This window comes from Bombyx mandarina, chromosome 16, assembly GCF_030267445.1.
Source record: "Bombyx mandarina strain Sakado chromosome 16, ASM3026744v2".
In the NCBI taxonomy this organism is placed as follows: domain Eukaryota; kingdom Metazoa; phylum Arthropoda; class Insecta; order Lepidoptera; family Bombycidae; genus Bombyx; species Bombyx mandarina.
Genome location: NC_143222.1, coordinates 10062392 through 10085120, shown reverse-complemented (window position 1 = coordinate 10085120; position 22729 = coordinate 10062392). Strand labels below are relative to the sequence as shown.

Sequence of the window (22729 nt, the reverse complement as noted above, 5' to 3'; positions counted from 1 at the left end):
GCCACGGCAGCAACATTTTTATCGTGAAGTAATAAAGAATAGTAATAATAGGATAAAGAACAGTAATAAAGAGCAAAGAAGTAAAGAAGAATTTACGCGATATTTCGCGTAAATTCATCTTTCTTTTTTATCAACTACGATTTTCAATTTCGTTTGGCACCAAAAATTGATATTTTGAAGGTTATTTTATCAATAGTACACACACGCCATGCGTTCAATGATTTATGTGAATGATAAACATAATAGGTAAAACCAATATTTATTCCAAAAAAGTTAATGCGATTTCTCCCTTTTCCATTACTTTTTTTCACTGTCTAATTCAAATCAGTGACAAAAGACATGTACGTATCCGCACTAAGTAAATACGTTTCACACAAATTCTTCTTATTGAATTGATCTAAAATTTCATCGTCCAGATATTTGTTGATGATGGTAGCGCAACGCATGTCCATGGCGGCATGCGGTAACGGCGCCAGCAAGTTGTGTTCGGTGACCCCTCCCCGCGACAGCCGCTGCCATTCTGGCGGAGCGGAGCGCGCGGTGAGCGGAGAGCGCAGCAGCACCAGCCGGGAGCGCAGGGGCGCCGCCGGGCCGCCGTAGCGCCGCGCGTAGACGAGCCGCGCGCACGCCGCCTCAATCTGTGCGCGCGCGTACTGCGCCGAGTGGGACACGTGACCCAACAGCGTTCGCACTCCCGCATCCACTCGGTCATTCCACAGAGTACGTTTCGAAAATGCGTTCTCTACTTCCTTAAAGTGTTCACGGGCCATAATTTTAAACATGTGCCTTGCCACAGCCTCCTGGAGCTGATCTGTTTTGAATCCTTGCAGTTGATATTCTATCTCATTCGAAACATCATTTGGTGATCCTCCCAACAAAAATAACGTACCCGTCATACCTAAAAGTAAGCAACGGATTAATAAATACAAACTCGTTACTGATTAGTCACGAATCAAACGTTGAAACGTAAATTTACCGTGTTCTTCCAGAATAGCCGTGAGTTCTAACGCAACAAATATACCAGTTTCATATCCCAAAATGTAGAAATTATTTTTTATAGCTGATTTTCTTAGCAGAGACTGAAAAGTAGAATCATTTTCATTATTTTCATGAATAACCGACTATAGCATTGCGTGTAAAGAGTGCCTAATGTAGAAAATATAATTCAAATGATCAGCATGTAAATTGAACAAAACTAATAGATGCCTTACACTAGCATATCGTTGTGCTGTCTGCTGTATGGTCTCGTCCAGCTTGTCCAGCCCGGGTTGCAGCACGAGCGCGGGCAGCTTGAGTCGCTCGCACAAAGCTCGGAACCGCCCGTGGTGTCCCTCTAGACCCGGGACGATACACAGCGATGTCACTGTCACGTCGAACTCGTCATCGCGCTGCAATTCATTAACTGAGTAGTCCTAGTCCTTTTCGAGTATTATAAAATAAAGTGATTTCCGTTCGACTTACTGCAGTTGCACTACTAGTGAGTGTCGGCATGAACACCATTTCAGTTGTGGCTAGCAGTTCGTCTGGATCTACATACGAATAGAACGCTTCCAACCCCTTCTTTGTACTATAACCAGGCGCAACAATAGCGTCCTCCATTTCCTTAATTCTGTAATTTTAAGAATAAGGAAAAATAATAAGGTAAAAAACTATATTTTGATTATAAGACTCGTAATAGTCAAGAGTGACACGACTGAGAAGAAGAAGAAGAATAGTTTTTAACTTCATTTAAAATAAAAAGTATTTTTATATCGAGACTCCGACCCAGTATGTAGTATTATAGTACCTATCTCTATCCTGAAACAGCCATGCGTCCAGATTTAAAAAGTTCAGCAGCAGTTCTACAATAAAAGTGATACTATGATCTAATGCCTCAACATGGGCAGCGGTAGTCGTGTTATGATGCCTATGGGCTACTGTAATTTAAGAAAAGGTGAACTGAGATAACATCACCCATCTAAGGCAATGAAACTGTAACTAGATTAATAATTAAAATGACTTTTACTCCTTCGAGTCTTCCGTGACAGGTTTGCAGGGTAGGGCACGCGTTTTACCAGAAAAATGTAACTAAGTACTCGAGGTGGGTCGCGGCATTTACGTTGTTCATATCTATGAGCTCCGGTGAGCACTAAACACCAGGTTTTTTTTTCTATTGCCCTTGAAGGCTGACGAGCATACGGCCCACCTGATGGTGAGTGGTAACCGTCGCCCATGGACTTCAGCAATGCCAGGGGCAGAGCCAAGCCGCTGCTGGTGGATTGCGAGCTCGTTCGACATTAGAAATAATGAGATAAAACTGTTAAGTCTATGACACGCGAAATCCGAAAAAAATACTACAACTAGATTCACTCGTACATTCAATCGCGTACCTTTGGAACGTTAGTGAAAGAACGTCCTCTTCATTTAGTGTGATGTCATAGTGAACTCGCAGATAGTTCGAAACAAACGATGTTTTCTCATTCACCACACCCAATTCACCGAGCGTAGTATTCTCATCAGAGATTCGAGCTATGTCAACATCTAAAAAAATTCATAAAGTTAATTACAGTCAAACCTGGATAAGTGAGAAAACTCTATAAGTGAGAGTAATAGCCAGGACCCGTCATTTTTAGCTCCTAAAACCTCTATTAGCGAGAGACAGAAACCTCTGTAAGCGAGAGTCGTTTTTTCCCTCATGGACCTCCGTAAGTGAGACTGCTACTTATCTATACCTCTATAAGCGACAGTCGAGCTTTATTTATTTATAATAATATTATTTAGGAGGAACAAATGACAAAACAAATTACAAATTTAACATCTGCTATTTTATGACCCATTCTTAAATTTCATGGAACTTTTTAACATTGTTTTTGTATTGGTTTCTTGTCAATATAGAACCTATTCTATTTCGTAGAACTAAATAACGTTGTTATTTTATCGCATTCTTTTCGAATGGACACGTGTGCCTCTGTACCGTCCTGTTTGTCGGACTTATTCAGTTTATCGTTAATCAATTGCGAGGGAAAAATCTGTTCTGCATCATGTCAAAACGGAAAATTAAAGTACTGTCATTAAGTGATAAACTTAAAATAGTGAATGCGTTTGAATCTGGAAAATCGCGAAATGAAATTCAGAGGGTGCATTAGGGAGAAACTCGGGTTAGTGAGAAACCTCTATAAGCGAGAATGAGATTGTGCTCCCTTCAACTCTCGCTTATCCAGGTTTGACTGTATTTGATGTTGCAGCTTTATTTTAATCGAATCAGGTATTTCTTAAAAGCTCGCACGGAATAATAACCCAATCTTGTTTATTACGAGGCAATCATAACTTAAATTGTAGGACAGTCGGTATATTAAAATTTGTATGGGATTTTCATTTTATTTGTATAGGCTTTAGTAATTTAACTTGTATGCCAATCGATGACAATGGAGAAAAATATTTTAATAATAAATATGAATTTAGTTTACTTTTCAAACATGTACAAGAGAGAGAATCCAATTGATGACAAAATAGATACAAGTGTCAATTCTGCTGACAATGTTGTCGTTTGGACAACATTTAGAAAATAAGAAATTATGTTTACCAGTTATAGCACATAATTGTTGCAGCAGCGACTGTTGAGAAGAACTAGGGAACGCAACCACCGAATTATCTCCGGAACAAAGCGCAGCCTCCGTCGCTTCTACATACAGACGGCTGCTTGGAAAATTCTGTGTGTCGAGGTCCTTTGAAAAATAATGGCTTTATCTAACTAGCTGTTTTATTAAATATTACATTCAACTATTGTAAGAAGGATACGAAGAATGATATTGATTCTGTACAAATTCATGCTATACATGGTATCGTCCACAAAAATAAAGAAAGATTGGCGATGTGGTTTCTGCCTAGGGTAGTATAATTATATTGCTTCATGAATATTGCAAACGCCAGCTGGAGGATTTGCCAGGAAATGGGTATGCATTATGTCAGGATGCTGCGGTCTTCAACTGGAATTTACTGGTGGCAAGACGTACCGCACAGCTACACAGGTCAGTACCTCCATCATATTTTTGCGGCGAACCTGTCATCTGTTCTCGTTTCAAGGTTGAGACAGTCGTTATGCAATAGAATTGAGCTCGAAGTCTCAAGCATTCACGTTGTGATATATCGACTCCGGTAACCACTTCACACCGGATGAGCTGTGGTGAGGTCCATTCAAATTCGAACACAGGCATAGTTTCACCGCTCGACACCTATCATCTTACCCTTTAAGCCACGAGGACCTCAAACTTTTAAAGAGTATAATACGAAATTTCAATTAAATAAGAACTTATGACCAGACCAAGTGTGAATATTTAATAAATATAAAATAGAAGAAAAACAAACAATAAGAAATAAACAACACACAAGTAACTGATAAATGTACCTCTTTCAAATGGCCGATATTAATCACTGTTACTGGGTATCCATCATTTTGTCGCGTTAAACATATTCCTAATCCTAACGAATTGTCATCAGTGACTAAAGTAAAATATCTGAAAATTGAAATACCAAGTTAATATACTTATACCTAGTCCCAATGTAGTGTACGGCTTCTTGCTTCGATTTATCGAATATCTATTATTGTGCGATTTAGAAACTAAAATCTACAAGACTACAATTGGGTGTTTTCTACGGCTGCCATTACCTAAACATTCAAGCCTTATTGATCTTTGATCATGTTCCAACGTACCTGAGAGATTGGAATAATTTTCTTGATACAATATCCAAGTTATGAATAGTAGATCGAATTTCTTCAGTTTCACTTCCACATACATTCGTCGCGTCAACGATGATACCGTCGACGCAGCCCAAACATGCGGCGTCATTTATCAGTTTATGAACTTTAGCCTGACTATCGATCTTCTCAGATGACATTTGCACTTTGACGCCTAATTTTTTCCATTCTCTATAAATAACGTATTTAAAGTAATTAATTAAAAAGCAAGTTAAACTGGCCAGCAAAGTTATGCACGTAAAGAAATCATTGAAGTGCTTCATAAAATATTCATTAAATATACCTAATTATGTCATTGAATCTGGAACATGAAAGATAAAGCCGATATTTTTTTATTATTCGCAATAAAAAAACGGTCCTAAAACTGAAAGTTATTCTACATTACCAAATAACTACTACTACTGCACTATAAGACAAAATTACATAAATTATAAATTAAACTATATAAGAATAAGTTAAAAATTAAATCGATTATTTTACGGAATACGTTTTTTCTTGTTTTCTTGTAAAGTCCAAATTTTACTGATTGCGGGTATTGTGAACACGAATGGATAGATACGAACCCATTGATTTTGTAGCTGGATCTTCTCAGCTAGATTTAGCGAAGTAGTGCTCTTGCTGGGGCTAGTGTTAGCTAATTATCTCAAGTTGAGCCCGTGAACTCACCTACCCGTCCGGGCGTAGCTGGAATAGCCCCTTAGGCTACCAGCAAAAGTAGTAAATACCAATAATATCCTGTCTATGTTTACCGTAAATTCATGCGTTCTATTTTGTAGGTTAGGACAATTGATGTACAATTGAGATTCGACTTCTTATATATTAGATACTTCTAATATAGTTGCGTGGCCATGTAACGTGTATGATCTCAACACCAGGTCATAGGTTTCATACTTGGGAAGTGCTCTGAGGAATTGTTCAAGATGATACCAGCATCTCGTTTTTACCATCGCACCGCCTGCCACCGGAGTAGAGTTCATCCATACTATCTGGAGCCACTGCGGTCATCCACAGTACGTTTCCAGAGATCTTTTTTGCCACGTACCATCCGGCTATGGAATGAGCTCCCCTCCACGGTGTTTCCCGAGCGCTATGACATGTCCTTCTTCAAACGAGGCTTGTGGAGAGTATTAAGCGGTAGGCAGCGGCTTGGCTCTGCCCCTGGCTTTGCTGAAGTCCATGGGCGACGGTAACCACTCACCATCAGGTGGGCCGTATGCCCGTCTGCCTACAAAGGCAATAAAAAAAAGAAAAAGAAAAAAAAAACTTTAGTGTACCAGGTGGTGTTAAGATCATAGACGTCACACGGCCAGACGTCACACGTCAGATGTCAATTCTGATATTTTTTTTACACCATCCCCTCTAATAAAATGATTTTGGCTTGTTTAAAACTTAGTGTAAACTTTATAAAATTAATTATAATCGCTTTTAAGGTCAAATCTTCTTAATTTTCGCATGACTCGTCAAAAGTGATGAATTATATAAGATTGTTTGTCAAACTTACTGCATTTTATAAGAAAGGTACCCAGGTGGAGTGTTATAATGTAAATACAAATTTCTTGCTCCACGGTCGATCAGTCTACTCGCAAGTTGCACTCCAAAAACATCTTGTCCACAAAACAACACATAACAAGCGTCCGGCTTGCACTGAACCCTGAAATTAAATGATGCTCGAATGTTTTTTCAAAGAGAAAAACTTGGTGTCAAGGTCAACGACTGTAATGACAGCACGTGTATTAAGCACGAATAGCTAGCATCATCCTTTAAGCTTTATGTACCACAATCACGGGTTTCTGTCTGATGGACAGTATGGCATTTTTTTAAAACTAATTGAGACATCATCTTTGCAGTAAGCATGATCTCCTACTCAACTACGTCACAAAACAATCTACCTGAGTTTGTTCGAGGATGGAAATTCATCGAGCTTCAAGAGGATCCGTCCGCGGTGCTGTCTGGTCGCCAGCAACCGAAAGGCGCGGGAGACTTCAGAAGGACCATATGTCACTCGTGACAAAGGACGAACGTAACCACGGGATATTCCTTCACTTAACGATGAGTGTAACATCTAGAACATAACAGATACTTTATATGAGTGCTTATGATTGAAAATAATATTTTAAGACTAGTCCTCAAAGGTCAATTTAGCTTCGCACAGTGCACATAGTATTACTGTTAGACGAGTTCTTAGTTAAAAAACAAAACAAGCATCAAATAAATAATGAATTTCCTCGTACAACTTTAATTATGTAAACAAAAAAACTATAATAGTTTTATGGTTTAATGTAACTTTTAAAAGCCTTTGAAAGCACTGTTCTACTCAGTCAATTTATGGCCCTTTTGAAATTCGTTGATGATTAATTCGGTTAAATTAATTCGTTTTTCTATGTTAACAAATATTTGTTGAAGTTCATATCGATGGTCCTATGCCAGAAGCCTTCTATATAATAGTAAACAAAAAAGAAAACATTGAAACGGAAAAGGTATAGATAATTCCAGAACAGTGCGAAGAAAATTTTAGTTTGAATATTAGATTATTTTATTATTCGTTGACTTACCTTAAGTTTATTTGAGTTTTGGGTCATCAACAAGTGCGATACGTTAACAGTCACGTACGATCTGTCTGCAGTCAAATGGCCCATTCCAAAGCTACTACTCTCTTGTGAATCATATTCGGATATGTCCAGTGTCCACTCCGCCGAACACCTCAATGAGGCCTACCGACATTGTTGACAAACATTGTTGAAATGTACAAAATTATATTTTAATTGAATTGAAAACATTAATATATTACGTAATACTTCTAGAATTCTTGGTGGCATACCGCGACAAGGGAATAAAATTTATTATGCTTGTTGATTAACTTGATTCCGGTTTGAAGGTTTCAATAAATTTACCGGCATTCACTCTGTAATGTCTATGATCATCATCATCAACGTATAGCAGTCCACTGTTGTACATAGACTTCTCCAATTGCATGCTACTGAGCACAATCTTCGGCTTCTCTCATCCAGCTCTTGCCAGCCAATTTCTATAGATTTCCATAATAAAAAGTAATTGCATCATAAACACCATCGTCTTTTTTTATTTATTGCTGAGATTGGACGAGCTCACAGCCCACCTAGTTGTTAAGTGGTCACTGGAGCCCATAGACATCTACAACGTAAAGGCGCCACCCGCTTTGAGATATAAGGTCTAAGGTCTCAGTATAGTTACAACGGCTGCCCCACTCTTCAAACCGAAACGCATTACTGCTTGCTTCACGGTAAAAATAGGCAGGGTGTTGGTACCTACCCGTGCGGACTCACAAGAGGTCCTACCACCAGTAAGAATCTGTTCACTAAAAACAATAATTTATATATAAAGTTTGCAACAAGAGAATTTCTTACGTTTCTTAGCTCTCCTCTGAGACAATTAATCACAATGTTGCAACCTCTATGATTAGTCGCACACAATACCATGTCAGCAAAAGTAGTATCTCTGGAACTCCCAATATTTTGTTCTGCAAAAATTTGATTTGTTTTGTTTTCCTATTATTTGCTATTGACCATTACATACTTATGAGATAAAATGTTCTAAAAAAGCTATGTGCGATCTTGAATGCTTTGATAAATCTAATAAGTTGATAAACTAAACAAGCTTATAACGCAAGACTGCTTTGCGACGGAAATAGGATGCTGGTACTTCTTCTAACACCAATGAGTATAAAAAATTTACAAAAATTATAGGTAATGGGCATTTTGTCATCCAGTCGACGACATACTCAAAATATGCAAATGTGCCACAGACGTATAATACCTATAGATGCCAAAAATTAAAATCACATATCACAACAAGCTTTCGCCAAATCACCTAAGATAAATAAACATGCAAATGATAATTGGAAGTACCAAACAGACCACATACGATACTAATATAGGTACTCATATAGTTAAAATTCCTTAAATATTGACCTTTTAGATTAGGAAACAATTTCTTGAGGAATTGTTTCTTTGTAGAGTCACTCACAGTTGTGAATACTTCATAATCCAAAGCCAATCCAATCGATATCAAGGCTTGGCCGAGAGCACCAGCCCCTCCGTGAACCAGAATACTCTTAGTCTTCAACGCATTTTGATTTGGTCTACATTGGACCACTCCTCCCTGGTTAAGAACAATTAATACAATAGATTATTACTAATGATGTGATCATTGGTTGATGTTCTAAACCTGCACTTAACAGTCATAAATTTCGTATTGAAGGATGGAAAGCCTTTACACAATATTGTGAGAAATACGACCTTATCCCTGATGGTGGTTTTTTTTCCTTTTTTTTATTGCTGATATGGGTGGACGATCTCACAGCCCACCTGGTGCTAAGTGGTTACTGAAACCCATAGACATCTACAACGTAAATGCGCCACCCACCTTGAGACGTAAGTTCTAAGGTCTCAATGTCTTTACAACAGCTGCCCCACCCTTCAAACCGAAACGCATTACTGCTTCTCGGCCGAAATAGGCAGGGGAGTGGTACCTACCCGTGCGGACTTACAAGAAGTCCTACCACCAGTAAGGTGATGGCATTCACGTTGAAATGTCTATGAGCTCCGGTAGTAATTTAATGCTAGTTGGGCCATAAGCTCGTTCACTAATCTAAGTTATAAAAAAAGGAACGTGCTATTTCAATTCAAAATGACATGTCACAATAATACTCTGCTTGGCAATTAATTAGATACCTGTATACGACCTTGGCATCAAACTATCACAGCTTATTCGCTTATTTCGATCGCTTGCAGTTCTCAATCCTCATTAAACAATCCCTAATTCCTAAGCTCCTAGTTCCTATAAAGTACCCACAAGAACTTTCTTTCTGCTCTTCCTTTCATTTCTGTTGTGGCTGTTTCTAGATCAAAATCAAATCAAATCAAAAAAGTTCGAAGCCAACATGCGTTTAGATTTGGGTATTATGTTGTAAAATTTCAGGATTTTATTTAACCATGAACTCTGGGTAAACGTATAAAAGACAGATAACAGAAGACTACAATCCTGTCTACACCATCAAAATAAAATAAATAAATAAAAAGCATGTTTGAAAATTGACAATTCTATTACGATTTAAACTATGATAATGTTTTGGGATAGAAATAATTTAAGTTGTTCTTAATAAGTATTTTTTTTTTATGATTGAAAGTTTACTGGTGGCCCGAAGGCCTTTCCAGTTTCACCAGGACAGGTGGGCGAGCAAAGGCTCAGCCAAGAGGGGTGGGATTTGCTAACAACTGCCCGAGCGCCTCCGAAGGAGACCTAACAACTCAAGAGCAATTGTTTCGCGAATGAATCTACTACCGGATCGGAATCGCGACCCGCTGAGAAGATCCGGCGAGAAACTCAGCGGGCTGATGCATGGGTTAGGTTGCACGTCGACCTCTTTGTCGAGTTCGACGAGTACGGTTACCGGGGTCCCTAAGCCTGCCCCTAGTATTAGAGCTGAAGGCATCTAATGCAAAGGTTATTGGATCTGATGGATCCATAAGGACGTGTCTAGGGCGTCGACGGTGACTGGCTCCTGCATGATCAGGATTCGGGGAGTAGTCAGCGGCGGCAACGATAAGGCGATTATCATGACGCATAGCCTTATCGAAGTATCGTTCCGACGCTGACTTCATGTATTTCCGAATTGATTCGAGGCCCAGGTCGTCGTGTAGGTCAACGTTCCTCACGAACCACGGAGCGCCGACAGCTAACCTGCAAAAGCGGGATTGTAGGGATTGGAGGGTGTCTATGTGTGTGCGGGCCGCGTGAGCGAACACCACACTCGCGTAAGTCATGACGGGCCTTATGCAAGTTTTGTAAAGTGTCACCTTGTTCCGAAGGGACATTTTACTCCGCTTACAGATCATGGGGTAGAGTCTACCGAGAATAAACGCGGCACGGTCACGGACTGATTTTATATGCGGGCGGAATGTCATCGATGCATCCAGGGTAACGCCCAGGTACTTGACCTTCCTGGCCCAGGGTATGGGTTGTCTAAAGAGAGTAATCGGGGGTGTAATAAAGCTAAATGGGTCGGCGGCGACCGGGGAATATCGTTAACGAATAAGCTAAATAGGAGGGGTGAAAGGACAGAGCCTTGCGGGACTCCAGCTGTGAGAGGTCGTGGGGAGGAGCGGGTTCCCTCGACTCGATACCGAAAAGAGCGGTTCGACAAGAAGTCCCGTATGATGAGCACGAGACTATCCGGCACACCCATGTTGAATAGTTTGAAAATCAAACCGTTGTGCCAGACTTTGTCGAACGCTTTTGCGACGTCGAAGAAGAGAGCTCCCGTGTATAACGGTTTTGGTCGATTAAGCCCCACAAGAATGTGCTCCGTGAGGCGGTGCACCTGTTGAACGCATGCCTTAATAAGTATACCCCGCTAAGATTAGTATATCATTCTTCCGTTGTAGATAAATGAGTTTGTTACAGTAGTACGACTAAAAACTTATTTCTTCCGACGATGATAGCGTACAATTTTAAATAAGAATCCTGCTCATTAAATAAAACTGTCACTCATAACGAATTAGGTTACTATTTAAATGAACCAATGCCAAGAAATAAAAAAAATTGGATTTTTTTCTTACAACACAAAAATGGAGACAATAAAATGCTGTTAAATACGCCATAGGTACAGTGGCAGCTTCTTCGAAATCCCAATGGTCTGGAATCGGCCACAGCAAATCTGTACGGGCTCTCACCGTGCTCTTGCATGAACCATTTACTGCAATACCCATGACTCGAGCACCACTGTTATAGAAAAGATTCATATTAGTCAGTTTTTCCCTACCTATTCATCATCATCATCATCATCATCATCAACAGCCCACAGTCGTCCACTGCTGGAACTAGGCCTCTCCCAATCCACACCACTGAGCCCGGTCTGCGGCTCTCCTCATTCACTGGTAGCCAAAAGGATGGGAGAAAACAATAAAAAGGAAAATCACATAAACTGGCCTTCGATGTTATAATGTTAATAAAGATTACTATTATTATATATCGGAATCTTTAGAATTTATCCTATTCTTATTCCTGGTAATCGTTAAGACAACTTGAATCTTAAACACAAGTTCTCAGGACAAGATCGCGTATTTTTGCGTAAAATACTTTAAATTCTTCGGCATCAAACAGCCGATTAGTGTGCTTTACCGCAATACGATCAACAACTCAATTATATACCAACATATCCTCTAATTAAGAACCAAGATACTTGATTACTTTATTATATTTGAACAAGAACAAGAAACGGTGTGCTTATGACCCATAAAAATAATGAATTGAAACATAATTAAAGACAGCAAAAATTCCTATTCGTAGCAAAAAAACTAACTCAATATTCAAATTCAATAATGATAATAACTAAATTGGATACCTATTGATAAAAGTTTATTTCATAATTTTGTCATTATAGATGTTAGAAAATTGTATGCCGAAATCTAAGTAATAAAAATGACTTTTACAGCTTAATCTCGAGTTTTTTTTTCTGTCAATTATTTCCGATTTTCGAATACTTTACAGATATAGCTATCATAATACAACACAAGATATTTGGACAGATGCCTGAATCTCGTTTACTCATTTTCAAGAAAAACTTGCATATATACAAGTTCCGAATATTTGGATCGTCGGACTATCGAAGACCTGGTGGTAGGACTTCTTGTGAGTCCGCACGCGTAGGTTGCCCACCACCATCCTGCCTATTTCTGCCGTGAAGCAGTAATGCGTTTCGGTTTGAAGGTTGGGGCAGCCGTTGTAAAAAAAAAAAAAAACCGTTGTAACTATAGTGAGAACTTAGAACTTATATCTCAAGGTGGGTGGCGCATTTACGTTGTAGATGCTCATGGGCTCCATTATAACCACTTAACAACAGGTGGGCTCGTTTACCCATATAAGTAATAAAAAAAAGATCTTCCCTTTGTTGAGAAACCTCCCAAAACAGTTTTCATCGTCATGAACGACTAAGTTGTTGACCTTTAATTTAAGACGTAATTAAATGTATTACAATACCTTACTCATTAACTGACTACCGTAAGGAAATCTTGGAATGCACCATACTACCGCGAACATAATATTATCAAGTACGCTACTGTCGTAGGGAACTTCTCGTTTAAATACTAAATCTATATTTACCTTCTTGTGACCCCGGAAAAGTCAAATCCAAAACAATTGACATTCGAATTTATGACGATACTTTCTCCCAAAGCTTTTGATACATCCATCTTCGATAAGCCTGCAAAGTGTACCTGTAGAAAAAGTTTTATTTTATCTTCAATTTCGACTTCCAATTTCAAGGGCACTATTTTTTTATTATTACTATTTATATAGTAAGATTTGTGTCTTGTGTTATTGGTACAGGATACACGTATACTAGACAGTAGTCGAAAAACCGGATTATCAATATTCTCAATAAATTCTAAGGTAACCAATTGGCTACCGAGGCGATGAATTAAATTAACATTTACGTTTACATAACAATATAACATTCAATTAACATATTAACAAAAGATTTACGGAACTCTTACTTTGACTTCGATTCCTGGAGTACTGCTTTGAGAATTTTGCACCCATTTCAAGGAATTAAGATTTCCAGTAACCGAACATTCCAATTTTAATTCGCAATCCTCTTTCGTAGCCTCTTGTTTCAGTGGCAAATAGTAGTAACCGCCAAATGTACCCTAAAACCAATCAACTATGAAGAAAATTCGTAAAATACTCATAACAATTATATTGATCAATACTCTTAACGTACATTCTTCGATACATTTAGCGACAAATTCAAATTGGCTAGATTATGCGACTCATGATCGCCCATAATCACGTAGATATTATTAAAACCGTTTTCTTTTCGCCAGCGACGTATTAGAACCAAAAATCCCTCCAATGGTGGGTACACTGTGAAAACAAGTAGACGGCTTCGAGGAGACAACGAATTTAAAGTTGATATTAACAGCGGAATATCCGATTGTCTAGTCACAGAAACTGCTGCCCCAATATCGTGAACCTCCGACGGTCTCCAACGAAGAAGCTGCAATTTTCCTATGGACGACACGACGCGGTAAAGGGCATCCGGACGATCATCATTTCTTTTAACCTTATCTTCAATGTTCAAAATAAAAATGCCACGTTTCAGTTCTTGAAAAAATATTTGACACACCTGTAACACATTCCAATTTTAAATTATTACAATTTACGTTACTAAATATCTTTTAGAAACTCTGAATATTCTTACACAGCTATCTGTGGTCATGCCTCGAACAACTACAAGGTCTGCATCAGCTAAATTTTCGGATTTTTTTGTCATTAAAATCTTACGGCTGAGTTCTTTGTAATGTATAGATATTCCATTAAATTCATTTGTGATTTTAGCGAGGGCTGGATGAACAAGACCGCTGTCATTTAAAATTCCAAGAACGTTGAGTTCGTCTTTGTCAATATTTTCCATTACGATTTGTAGAAAAACATGTATAGCTGAGACATCCTGAAAACTCAAACAGATTTTGTTCATGACTCATTAAATAAAATCAGAAAGCCAGTTGTGGTACAACATTTTGTAAAACTAATAATTACATCTAATTTCGCGTTGAAGCGAGGGATGAATTTTAAAGATTTCAGGCAGATGTCCTTAAGGATCGCCGGTGGTAATTGCTGGAATAATAGTCCCTGCAATAGTACACCTCCAGCTCTAAAAATTAAAAACGGAAATCATTTAGCTTTGATTTATAATATATAAAGATTGTTTAAACTTGGAAGAGGATAAGCACGTCCTTACTTTGTGGTTTCATGCTTTTCAAGAACCTTGGCTGGTATTAATTCCTTGTTATCAACTTTCTTAATATGCTTTCTGTGCTCGGTAACATCTATACATAATTTTCTAATTTCCGCGGGCTGAGATACTCCATCATGTTGTTGTCTTAATGCATTAACTTGTAGCAAACCATCAATAAATGTCACCCAGTTGTCATTCCAAATAATTGAAAATGAATTCAATATAGAATCCCCATTATATACACTCCGGAAATCTCCTCTGAAATAAACAACGTACATTAGTAATAGCACCAACAATTCCTCCATTACCATTTTTTCGTTGTAGTACAAAATATCTCAAAATTCGTACTGTTGAACAATTATTTGCTCAACCTTTAAAACCCCTGGAAATATAGTTTATCTATCTATCGGTGTACATACGACCATTGACCACGGCGTACATACGGAATGAGGCGTTCGCTCCTGGCCTTTTCATTATTTTTTTTATTTTTTTTAATTGTATTTTTTTACTTCTTTTTTCGTTTATTGCAAATATTTTTACTTATTGAAAAAAAACAAAAAAGAAAATATTTGAGGGAAAAAAAAGCCCGCTGAGTTTGTTTCACTGGTTCTTCTCAGGACTGTGGCTTTTTTTTGGAACCGGTTTTAGAGTTAACATTGTTATTTATATTTTGACATTCAACAAGTGTGTTATACTGACATATAAGTTGAAATAAATGATTTTGAATTTGAATTTGAAATTTGATTGCTGTGTATAGGCCACCTCCAGGGTTCGCCACGACGGCTGGTCCTAAGTAGCCTGCGAGCAGCGGATTCCCGCGATCTTCAACAGATCGTCGATCCACCTTGAGTGAGGCCTTCCCGCGATACATTTTGCGGTACGCGATGGCCACATGAGAACCTTTTTCGGCCCATCGACCATCTAAATGTTCATTGAGTATTGTGCCCTGTCACTTGCCACTTTAACCTCGCATTTCTTTAAGTTGTGATGTCGGTTACCATGTTTCTCCTGCGAATATCCTCATTCCCACTTCGATCTCGCAGGAACCACATATCACTGCCATATCATAGATATCAAATTTATAATCTAAATTTAGAATGATATGTGAATAAGTTTTGTTGTTTGATTAAAATATTGAAAAGTAATAATAATTAATGTTTTACCTCCCAATATTCTAAAAATATAATTTTAATTAAAAATATTTTCCATTTAAATACTACCTAAAGTTTTCTTAACAATATTAACTTTTATGGTTCAATCTCTTCTATTCTTCTATTCATTACTTAATTTATTTTACAATTTGCTACTTTCAAAAACTTATTTGTGACCACAAAGCACAAAAACTGGCGAACAATACAACAATAATTTCATTAAATTCCAGCGAAAATATTTATTTTGAAATGTCCGTATAAGGGCAAGCATTTTTTTTAGTACTTATGCTTTTTTTTTTTTTTTTATGATTGAAAGTTTACTGGTGGCCCGAAGGCCTTTCCAGTTTCACCAGGACACGTGGGCGAGCAAAGGCTCAGCCAGGAGAGGTGGAATTTGCTAACAGCTACCCGAGCGCCTCCGAAGGAGACCTAACAGCTCAAGAGTAGCTGCTTCGCGAATGAATCTACTACCGGATCGGAATCGCGACCCGCTGAGAAGATCCGGCGAGAAACTCAGCGGGCTGATGCATGGGTTAGGTTGCACGTCGACCTCTTTGTCGAGTTCGACGAGTACGGTTACCGGGGTCCCTAAGCCTGCCCCTAGTATTAGAGCTGAAGGCATCTAATGCAAAGGTTATTGGATCTGATGGATCCGTAAGGACGTGTCTAGGGCGTCGACGGTGACTGGCTCCTGCATGATCAGGATTCGGGGAGTAGTCAGCGGCGGCAACGATAAGGCGATTATCATGACGCAGTACTTATGCGCGAAGGACTCCGACAATGAATGAATTATGTCATGTTTTAAAATGAATGAAAATGACGCCAATAACGGTTTTTATTTTTAAATTTTTGACTATATACAACTAATTATGATGATAATAAGTGACAACTGTTAATTATTTATTCTAAGCTTACCTATAAGAGTAGTCGCGCAGTTTTAGTAGATGATAAATGTCATCCGCGTTCAAATCCATGTCCTTATGATCCGAATCAACTTCATTGATACATTCATTTACATCCTTGGTTTTTATTATGAAACCTGTTGCAACTTTACTATGTTCACTCATGATCTGAAATTACACAAAAGCAAAACACTTTTTTAAGAGATCCCGATTCCACAGTCCACTCTGTTACAACATTTATGAATAGCAGTCCCGTGTAACCCGATCACATAATAAATAAAACTTATAAACACTGATATTTAACAGTTTCTCATTTAATATTGCAAGTACTATGATCAACTGAGTTTTTTGCCGGACCTTCTCAGTGGGTCGCGTTTCCGATCCGGTGGTAAATTCTGCGAAGCATTGCTCTTGCTAGTGCCAGTGTTAGCCACATCTCCGATTATCATCTTATGGCTTTTGCACATTTGACTTCATGAATATTTCTTACCAATTGATCTAGTAGTTATATTATACTTTTTTTTTGTTTTGTATTTTGAGTAATACTTGTCAAATACCGCTACCCGCTATGGTAGAAATAGGGACTAGTGAGTGTTGGTATGATTAGTGTTAAACCTATAAAGCCTGAATATAAAGGACTATGTTTATTCAAACTCTCACTTCGAATCTTCCAGTGCCTCTGTGTAAAGCAACGCCAAGCCTCAGTTGCCTCTGCTCATGTAGTATCGGCTGTGAGTACAGTTTTACATTATCAAATGTTACCGACATCTGTTTTTTTGGTATTTGCAGGGTCATAGCTAAAGTGTCCCATGCTGCCACTAACGCAGCCGCAAACGGATATAAAATTTTACCTAAAAAAATTATATTCAAAATTAAAAAATACTCGTAATATTATGGACTTTTAGACTTGTAGTTTGTGTCTTATATTATAATTCTATTATTTGAATAAATAATTACCCCTTATCACGTTGCCATAGAAGATATTACTTTCATCGTCGTGGAGAGAAATAACAAATTTACAAGAAGCAGCCGTTATCCTGTGAGCCGACACAAACAGTGGAAGAGGCCTACGAAGTGAAATTAATTTGTTTAGACTTACTTTAAAACGATTTACAAATATCGTTTTCGAAATCAACAATGGAATTACCATTTTTCAGAATGGACCCATTCTACCAAATGAGAGAGCATTGGTGTTCCAGTGGAAACCGGAAATTCGACTTTCGGATACAATTCCTGTAACCTCGGAGTAAAACCTTCCATGTACAAGCTGCAACAATGAATATTTATAATTTCATTTCTCGAATAAATTAACGAAGCAGCAGTTTTTAACGGTAGACAGCGGCTTGGCTCTGGCCCTTGTCATGGTTGACTAACACACCATCAGGTGGGCCGAATGCTCTTCTGCCTACAGTGGCAGTAAAAAAAAGTTACTTACTTGCCAATGGCTTCTAGTAGCAATACAGCATTATTCGGGTGTCCCCTGCGTGTTAAAGCTATATTGAGACAGTTAGAAGGTAAGGAGCGTTTAAGAATCGCTTGAAGTAAGCCATGTGGTGCTACCTCAATGAGCACAGCATTTGATGGTATCAAATTCGCAGTTTCTTCAAATAAAACTGGATTCTGTGGAAATTAATTTGCAATAAAAAGGATTATCTTTGTAAAAAATGATAAAGGTCGAGATTCGCCAAAAGACACCTACTAGTAAGTTGTTAGTGTGGTATTCTGCTGATGAATACTTAGCAGAAGGCTCATTCCATCTGTGTTGGGGAACTGACGTAGATACCCAACGATCACTACGCATTCTGGGTGTCTTGATTACTTCTTTCAAATACTTCAATAGGCCAGGTCCTGTTTAAATTCATTGAAAATTATAATGGTAATGGCGATTATGTCGTTGTCAATAAATATCTGCTATGGAATTTCTGGAGCTTACTCTTATTTGGTAATAAAAAATAAATTAATCCATTTGAATAAATAAAATAGCGTATTACTCATTTAACTTTACTATACTTTTTTAAAATACATTTTTTTTATTGCTTAGATGAGTGGACGAGCTCACAGTCCACCTGGTGCTAAGTGGTTACTGGAGCCCATAGACATTTACAACGCAAATGCGCCATCCACCTTGAGATATAAGTTCTAAGGTCTCAGTATAGTTACAACGGCTGCCCCACCCTTCAAGCCGAAACGCATTACTGCTTCACGGCAGTAATAGGCAGGGTGGTGATACCTACCCGTGCGGACTCATATGAGGTCCTACCACCAGTAAAATTCCATATATGGAATTCATGTAAAAAAAATCTTGAGATCGATTTTATTAATCTGAATCTGAATCTATTATAGTTAATTGTTTTGCATTTAATAAATTAGTTCGGCAACAACGACTCTCGCTATAATATTATCACATTAATAAACATTAGCAATTAAGGATGCTTAAAGTAGAAGTGGAAGTCACTTATAAATAGCTGTTTAGCGGTCCAAGTTGACTGACTTAATAACGACATTTTTTTGTATTTGGAAATCTAAATTTTAATGTCAATGATTAAAATAATAAATTACGTATCATAAAACCAAAAACGAAGGAAGTAAAAAAAACACCAAAGGAAGAAGAAGAAAGAAAGAAGCTTCCTATAGCACGTATCGCGAGATAACCCAGGGAGGGTTGACCACAGACAGGCGTTGACCCGAGAGTAAAACTCATGCCAAATCCCTATGCAGTATCATAAAAGGATAAGCTGCGACCCTACTTAAGAAAAATGCTAAGTAAAGTCATTAAGTTACTTTTAAACTAGGTAAGATTAAGCAAATTTACCAGCTTCAGCAATGTATCGTGAATGATAAGCGATGTTAGAGCATGGAACTTCTTTAGCGAAAATTCCTTTTGCCACCAATTCAGCGATGAACTGCTTCATGTCTTGCGCGGGACCGGATATGGTGCTTGATTCTGAACTGTTATGACAGGCTACTTCTATTGACGGCGGACACATTTTCGATATCTAAAAAAGGTTATGAAATCATAGGTACCCACTAAATTTAGATTTTTATGAAGCACGTTTCTATGTACAAAGAAGTGAATACAAATTTCGATTTCCCACAAAATTAGTTTGACGAAAAAATACTGTTATTTAGTAGGTTCGTTATTTTTTTTTAATAATGTTATGAATATCGACCTCCTGGTATCCTATTCCTACGGCAGCCATGGAACCTCGTATAAAGGGAGTTTGAACAGAGACTAGCCCACGACTGTACGCCGACAGTATCATCTCTTCTGTTGTCAAGCATCCGTCAGCGTACGCGCAACCCAGTTCACCAACACTATGACCTGATACAAAAACAAAACAAATGTTTTTTAATTGCAAGTACTTGATGAACCATCTCATTCTTACAACTTTATAAGTTTCATACCAATTATTTTATCAGGCTTAATACCGAGAGCCTTTAAAATGTCAGTTAATCCAATCTGCACGGCTGCTATTCCAACGAACGAATGTAAAATGTTATCAAAAATCGTACTATCAGGAGATGTCAATATGTCCACAATATTCACTCCTTTTGGTTCCAATACGCGTCGGCACCTGAAAATAATGTTTTTTTTTTTTTGAATCAAACGTATTAAAATTTTATTGGTAGGTAATTGTTAAAATATGATGTGGCTAAAATTTTGCGTCCTAGAGCTGTAAGGGCAAGAATTTTGGTGGTATTACAAGAAGTGATTGGATTCAATGCTCATCAAACTGATGATGCAGAGTTTTGTTGTGTATTTTTACATAATTCATTTTTGTTATCTTGGCAACCACGAACCTCTTACCAATGAAAACTTTACCTTTCAATAGAAGCTGCAAATATAGGAATGCGCATAAGCTGTTTCCCCATCGTGGGCCATTGCGATCCCATGCCGCTGTACACGAACCACAAAGGACGTATGGCATCGTCAAAGTACTCTATCCTTTCTTTTAGACATACAGTATTCTGCTCATCGTCTTGACCTGAAAGAGGAATATTTTAAGTTTTGATTTAATACTGAAGTTGTTTTGTTTAAAGCACAGGTAAAATTTCGGGTAACTTTACCTAAAATAACAAACCCTCTTCCCATATGTCCAGATATAGTTGTTTGGTGGATGTTATGCAACAACGCCAATTCTTCCGGATCTATGGGCCGTGATTTCAAATCGTCTATAACAGTTCTGACTGCAGAGTCTTGCCTTCCCGAGATCGCAACCAAATGTGGAATGCTTGACTTGTACCGGTTGGGATCCTGCAAATCGTAAATTGAAGTTTTTAAGAGCATAAAGTGTTGAATAATAAAAAGCTCGACCCCATTTTCTAATATCACCTGATAAAAAAATCAGCTTTTATTTAACTTATTCAATCCATCGCAAAACCTACTCGGATAAATTAATGATATTTGATTTGACAATTGGCAATTGAAGACATGAGTGGATGAAGTGAATTTTTTTTACTGCTTTGGTTGGTGGACGAGCTCACGGCCCACCTGGTGTTAAGCGGTTACCGAAGCTCATAGACATCTACAATCTTGCAAATGCCGCCACCCACCTTGAGATATAAGTTCTAAGGTCTCAGTATAGTTACAACGGCTGCCCCACTCTTCAAACCGAAATGGGTTACTGCTTCACGGCAGAAATAGGCAGGGTGGTGGTAAATAAAATATGTGATATGATACAATTTGTCAATTTTGAGAAACCAGTCAACAAACTTGTACTTTTTCTTCGTACAAAACTCCTTCATCAGATGCAATTTCTAAAAATAGCTTTTAAACCGGGAGTTGCAAGGTCTAATATAGTTTATAGGCACATAACACCTTCATTCATTCCCTTTTTCAATTATTTCATTAGCTTTGTAACGGAAGAAAAACCTTTCTTTTGTAATGTCCCTTCAGGAGAACGTGAGCGTTGATTCCAGTCAGCGACATGCTATTAACGGCTGCGTAATTTCGTTTAGTCGGTGTGTGATCATCCAGCACGTATACTCTTCCGTCGCGAATCGCACTGATATCATCTCTAGGTGTCTTGTAGTGCAGATTACCGGCTAGCAGACCCGTTTCATAACCTAACAGCACCTAAAATATGTGATGTTTTTATGATTGAATTTTTTTTTATTACATAACTAGTTGACCCGGCAGACTTCCTAGTGCCTCAATCAATAAATAAAAGACCTAAACTTTTGTATAAAATAAACAAAAGGAATCCGTCAGACGGGGGACACATCAAAGGAAAAAAATATTTTTATTTATAGAGCATTTTCATTTTTATCTACCTTTTAAACCTTCTCTGGACTTCCACAAATAATTAAAGACTAAAATTAGCCAAATCGGTCCAGCCGTTCTCGAGCTTTAGCGAGACTAACGAACAGCAATTCATTTTTATAGAATTTAATATACAGAAGAAGATTGAAAATACGGTGTGTGTCGCAATTTTTTGTTTTGTTATTAAGCTATTATTACTATTACTGTTACCGTGCTTTTGTTCGAAGGAAACTAAACGATTCCAATTCCTACGAAACTTTCTATTATCATCTCTACAAAGGTTTAAAAACTGCTAAAGTTCTTTAAAAGATTATATAATCCACAAAACCAGTCATAACATAATAAGCTAGTCCGCTGAATTTGTTTCACTGTTTCTTTTCAGCGCTGTAGCCTTTTTTAGAATATGTGGTACAGACAGCATGTTTTGACATTCAATATTATAAACTTTAAAAATCACTCTGAAAAAAAGTATTTCCCTAATATTCTATAAGGTATTTTTTTAAATCAGATGATGAAAAGCGAGTCTTTTAGTTGACGTTACATTACGGGCCCACATTTGGTAAATGTGTAATAACTCATTATGTTCGAAAATTATTTTTTACTTACAAACCGTCTGTAATGTTTGTACTACCTTCGTAATGGATGAAATTCCGGAGGCAGCATCGCTGTTGCCAATGTTTGACATAACACTACCGATTGCCAGCGGATTCTTTCTGTTTTTACAAAAAACACTGTCGATGGCTTCTATTTCAGACTTATCAGCTTCGGGTACACCTGAAAAATTTTAAAAATCTAGATGTCTTATTCATATGGTGATTGATGATTTGTTCGTTTTTGTTCACAGACTTTAGATTGCATTATCATCACAGACTCCTCACTACAGTAACTCAACACAGGTATCAA

At 37.9% G+C, this 22729-nt stretch overlaps 1 protein-coding gene across 1 annotated transcript; it reads right to left on the bottom strand.

Moving 5' to 3' along the window:
• Nucleotides 1-243: 243 nt before the first annotated feature.
• On the bottom strand, nt 244-22600 carry LOC114247729 (fatty acid synthase-like). The gene is made up of 33 exons (XM_028180750.2): nt 22458-22600; nt 21437-21640; nt 20632-20818; nt 20387-20549; nt 19969-20138; nt 19734-19885; nt 19376-19559; nt 18263-18411; nt 17999-18183; nt 17711-17830; nt 17521-17630; nt 17224-17414; nt 16577-16731; nt 14514-14768; nt 14302-14426; nt 13974-14212; nt 13494-13898; nt 13267-13419; nt 12875-12987; nt 11332-11494; nt 8683-8872; nt 8119-8231; nt 7288-7446; nt 6625-6797; nt 6237-6386; nt 4691-4906; nt 4385-4493; nt 3563-3704; nt 2370-2520; nt 1462-1609; nt 1212-1388; nt 977-1079; nt 244-898 (listed from the first exon to the last, which is right to left on the bottom strand). Exons 1-33 carry the CDS (start codon nt 22509-22511, stop codon nt 315-317), a joined length of 5892 nt encoding a protein of 1963 aa, XP_028036551.2. The 5' UTR covers nt 22512-22600; the 3' UTR covers nt 244-314.
• Between the last annotated feature and the right edge of the window lie 129 nt (nt 22601-22729).

What these genes read in the sequence shown, in the direction of transcription:
- LOC114247729 (XM_028180750.2), bottom strand. Translation starts at nt 22,511, where the DNA reads ATGTCAAACATTGGCAACAGCGATGCTGCCTCCGGAATTTCATCCATT. An exon ending in AAAACTCAAATAAACTTAAG is followed by an intron (nt 6,798 to 7,287) that starts GTAAGTCAACGA and finishes GTTATGTTCTAG; the next exon opens with ATGTTACACTCATCGTTAAG. An exon ending in TCACTAGTAGTGCAACTGCA is followed by an intron (nt 1,389 to 1,461) that starts GTAAGTCGAACG and finishes AATGAATTGCAG; the next exon opens with CGCGATGACGAGTTCGACGT.